This window comes from Pteropus alecto, unplaced genomic scaffold (genome assembly GCF_000325575.1).
Source record: "Pteropus alecto unplaced genomic scaffold, ASM32557v1 scaffold39, whole genome shotgun sequence".
NCBI classification, from domain to species: domain Eukaryota; kingdom Metazoa; phylum Chordata; class Mammalia; order Chiroptera; family Pteropodidae; genus Pteropus; species Pteropus alecto.
The window spans coordinates 2,793,135-2,797,974 of NW_006443568.1; the positions used below are offsets into that span (position 1 = coordinate 2,793,135).

The 4,840-nt window shown below is 51.2% G+C and overlaps 1 protein-coding gene across 1 annotated transcript; it reads left to right on the forward strand.

Moving 5' to 3' along the window:
* Nucleotides 1-879: 879 nt before the first annotated feature.
* On the forward strand, nt 880-4,834 carry CUNH1orf216 (chromosome unknown C1orf216 homolog). Its single transcript, XM_006924248.3, has 2 exons — nt 880-1,119; nt 3,194-4,834. Exon 2 carries the CDS (start codon nt 3,199-3,201, stop codon nt 3,886-3,888), a length of 690 nt encoding a protein of 229 aa, XP_006924310.1. The 5' UTR covers nt 880-1,119; nt 3,194-3,198; the 3' UTR covers nt 3,889-4,834.
* Nucleotides 4,835-4,840: the final 6 nt, after the last annotated feature.

Consider the following 4,840-nt stretch of genomic DNA (forward strand, 5'->3'; position numbering starts at 1 on the left):
ATGTGGAATCTAAGGAACAAAAAGAACAAACTAATCAAAAACAGACTCACAAATATAGTGGACAATTTGGTGACGGACAGAGGGGAGGGGTTTTGGGGGCTGGGTGAAGGGTTAAAGAAGTACAAATTAGTAGTTGATAGTTGGGGCACGAGGTGGGGAGTAAGGCACAGGGAATGCAGTCAGCATTAATATGATGGCTAAATGGAGGGCCAGGGGAGGGAGGGAGCAATTGTGGGAATCGTTTTATGAACAATACAGATGTCTAACCAATGTACTGTATACTTGAAACTAATTTAAATAAATAAAATTTTTAAAAACATAGCTCTCATACGTGGCTTTAATAATTAAGCATAAAATGAATACATAATTTCCAATTTGTGATAGATGCTATGAAGAAAAGGAACAAAGTGCCCAGGGATGATATAAAAGGGGGTCAGAGAAGGTTGATCTGAGAAGAGATCTGAAATATGAGAGAGGGGAAGAGAACGTTAGGCAGAGGATATAATGTGTGCAAAACCCCCACGGCAGAAAGAAGCAAGCGTCAGGCACGAGTGCTTGAGGTGGAGCGCAAGGGCTGAAGCAGGAGAAGCAGATAGGGTAGGATGCTCAGAGAGGCCTGAGGCTGCTGCTGCCTTAAGGATTGACCCTGCAACGGGGCAGCTAATGAGGGTTTTTCAGCCGGAGGGTGGTGACATGATCAGTTTTCATTTTGAAAACGTCACTGTATCTGCGGTGAGATAAGCCGATCGGAGAGGCCCAGTGAATGCAGTTAGGAAATAAAACTGGACGTACAGGCCTGGGTCAAGGCTGCGGGAGGCGAAGGAAGGGAAGGAGGGGAAGCGGTTTCTGCGTTGGCCCCCCGCACGCGCGCGCGCGTCTCGGCAGGAAACCGAACCAGCCCACGTGGGCCAGGCCGCCCCGCCCCGCGCGCTGACACCTCCCGGCTCCGCAGTCCGCGCCTGGGGCTGGGCGCGCTCTCGGCCACCCCGCACCCCGCACCCCACGCCCAGGTCCCCTCTTGACGTCCAGGCGGAGGGACCCCTCAGCCCGGAGGGTCAAGTTCTCGCCGCCGGGAGTGCAGCACCAGAGCCAGCAGCGCAGAGAGGACGCCTCCAGGCGGTGAGTCCGAGCCCAGGGCGGGGAGGGTGGGGGGCTCTGCGGACCAGAGGGAAATCGCAGCCTCCGCCCAGCTGCAGCATACGAGGGGATTAGGGAGGGATGGTTTCTATCCTGCTCTGGGGGTAGCCTCCCTCTTCCGCAGGGCCAAGCAGGAAGGGAGGCCGCTTCTCCGCCTCCTTACAGAGCTAACTTTCCCCCTACCCACCCACTCCCACCTCGGCCAACTGCAGATTAGCTTGGAGAGAAGCCTTATCCTGGGGTGTCTGGGTTCCCATTTTACCGTCTACGAGAACCCTGTTATTCGCAGCACCACCCCTGTTGCATCCCAGCTTCCCTCACGGCCCCGCCCAAGTTTAGGGAAAAGAAAACTGGGTGGGGAAGATATCCAGGCACCTGGCTTAGCTGAGAGTTCGTAGGTTATAAAAGACTCACCCTACACCATTCCCCCCAGGCTTCTGCCCACTACTGGATGTGGGGAGGGTCCTTGCCACTTCCACTATCCTTCACTCTTACCGATCCCTCATTTTTCTAATCCTACTGATAATGTGGTCAGTAGAAACCTCTTGCCAATTCGAACCCTAATTTTGGTAGAAGCCGATTGTTGGGGAGGAATTAGGAGTATGGTCTGCCCTCCCTCCAGGCCTCAGGTTGGAGCAAGCTACAGGCAGGGACACAAGATAGGAGGCATGGAGGGAAGGGGAGAAGGTCCTAAGAGAGGCTTGTCAGTGTGTGTGTGGGGGGGGTTCTCCTTGAGCAGTCAGCAGAAGCCTCCTGCTACTAGTGGCCCCGTTTTCCTGAGCATAGATATAGCCCACTACAGTCCCCTCCCTCTTTCAACAATTATGGTCTGACACCTGCTTAGTGCCAAGCTCCATGCGGGCTCCTGCAAGTATTCTGGAGGATAGAGAAGTCCCACGTCTAGTCAGGGAGCCAGATTTATAAGAGAGTTTTAAAAAATTGAATAGACATTTACTGACCATCAACTATGTGCCAGTGACAAGAAACAAACATGAATAAGACAGTATGTACTCAGGGCTATGGGGACCCAGGGGAAGCCAGAGTTCATTGTGTGTGTTTGTGTATATTGGGGCAGTGGGGAGAATATCAGGACCACTTCAGGGAAGTGGGGATATTAGAGCCGAGTTTTGAATTACAAAAAGGAATTTGCTGGGTGGACAAGGGAGGACCTCAGGGGGAGGGGAGAGGAAGGGTATTGCAGGCAAAGGGAATTGTGTAAGGAGAATAATGGTGCATTCTGAGATCTCTGAGCACTTTGGTATGGTGGGAGGGGCAGAGTGGCAAGAGGCAAGTCTGCAAGGGTAAAGAGGGACCAGATGAAGCACAGCTCTGTAGGCCATGTAGGGATTTAGCAGGAGTTTAGGGAGGGCACTCTGAGCTGTGACCAGTGAAATTTACATTTTTCACTGGAGGCTGAGAGATCAATGAAAACGCTGTGGCAGTCAGTAATCCAGGTAAGAAGTGGTCTGAACCAAGTGAAAGTGAGGGGAGATGTATGTAAATAAACACAGAGGTTTTTAAGAGGAAGAATTGTTAGAATTTGGTGGCCATTGGGGTGGGGGAAGGAAGCAGAATGAGGAGTCCAGGATGCTCTCAGGTTTCTGGCTGGAGTGACTGAATGGAGAGTGGGGCCATTTTGCTGAGGAAACTGAAAGTGGTGAGTTGATTTGGACATGTAGAGTTTGAGGGGCCTGTGGTTGGTTGCAGAGCTGGATATCAGTCGGATCTGGGCTGGAGACAGACCTGAGAGTCACCAACACGTGATGGCTCTTGAAGCTACAGCAGAGCAATGACATCATCTGGGGAGAAGTGTATAGAATGAGAAGACAACCTGCCTCAGAGAGCTGAAGGAAAACTTTCTGCAGGAGACTGAGAAGGAACAGTCAGAGAAAGAGGAGGAAAACCAGGAAAGGAGGTGTGACCAGAGTCCAGGGAAAGGGACTGAGAGGGAGCAGCCATGCTCACTCTCTCTTCCTTGTCCCTGCGGCTCGGTCACCTCGACTCAGGCACCCCACTCTGTCCTGCTCTGACTCATTCTTCTGCTTCCCCTCTACAGACCAGATGTTTGCCATCCAGCCAGGGGTAGCTGAGGGGGGCCAGTTCCTGGGCGGCCCACCTCCTGGAGTATGTCAGCCTGAGTTCCACCCAGACAGCAACTCCAACTTCGTGGCAAGTGCCAAGGATGCCAATGAGAATTGGCATGGGATGCCAGGCCAAGTGGAGCCCATCCTGAGGAGGAGCTCCTCCCAGCTGCCCTCTGACAAGCAGGCCTTCCAGGCCCCTGGACTTCCTGAGGGGGAGGTCCGCAGCCCACCAGAGGGGGCAGAGATCCCCAGAGCTGAGCCAGAGAAGATGGGTGGTACTGGCACAGTCTGCTCCCCTCTGGAGGACAACGGCTATGCCAGCAGCTCCCTGAGCATTGACAGCCCTAACAGCAGCCCTGAGCCTGCCTGTGGGACCCCTCGAGGCCCTGGCATTTCAGATCCTCTTCTGCCCTCAGTGGCCCAGGCTGTGCAGAAGCTGCAAGCTCAAGAGCGCTACAAAGAACAAGAAAAGGAGAAGCACCACATGCACTTGGTGATGTACCGTCGCCTGGCCCTGCTCCAGTGGATCCGCGGCCTGCAGCACCAGCTGGTTGACCAGCAGGCCCGCCTGCAGGAGAGCTTTGACACCATCCTAGACAACCGAAAGGAACTTATCCGCTGTCTCCAACAGAGGGCAGTGCCATCCAGGCCCCAGGACCAGGGTTAAGAGTGTACCTCCACAGCATGGCAAGAGTATATGCATATATTTGCAGGCATGTGTGTGTTTGTGTACAGGTACATGATTATTAGCTGATATGAGTGCAGGTAAGCATAAGTGAATATGTATGTGCTAATATGTAGGCGGATATATGCAGACATGTGTGAATCAGCACCTGTGCATCACCTTGTGTGTGTGGTGTGTACACACAAGCTAACTTATGTGCAAGCCTATGTATGAGTGTGTCCATCTGTGTATGTATAGTATGTATGTAAGAGGGAGTAAATTTGTATATGCATGCGAGGACAGGTATTCAACAGTGTGTATATGTGCATGAATGAGGATATACAGTTGACCCTTAACAACACAGATTTGAACTGCGTAGGTCCACTTACATGTGGATTTTTTTCAGCAAATATATACATACAGTACTGTAAATGTATTTTCCTTATTACTTTCTTAATGACATTTTCTTTTCTCTAGCTTACTTTATTGTAAGAATACAGTATATAATACATATACAAAACATGTGCTAACCAACTGTGTTAACAGTAAGGCTTCTGGTCAATAGCAGGCTACAAGTAGTTAAGTTTTGGGGGATTCAAAAGTTATACATGGGTTTTTGACTGTTGAGGGTCAGCACCCCTAATCTCTGCATTGTTCAAGGGTCAACTATATATGCAAAAGATGCGTGTGCCTATGAGTGAGTTTGAGTGTGCAGTCTTGTGATGGGTGTATGTGAGTGAACCCTCGTGTGTGTAGGCCTGTGGGTAGGGGTGCATGTGCACAGGTGCAGCAATGGGAAGTATATATCAGGAGCATGTGTATTTGCAGGCAGACTCCTGAGCAAGTGTGTGCAAATATATATTCAATCGCACATGTGGGGCATCCATCTAAACCCTGTGCTACCCATGGCCTGCCATAGCCTTTTTTCTCCACAGGATCTCACTGCTCCCTGGAA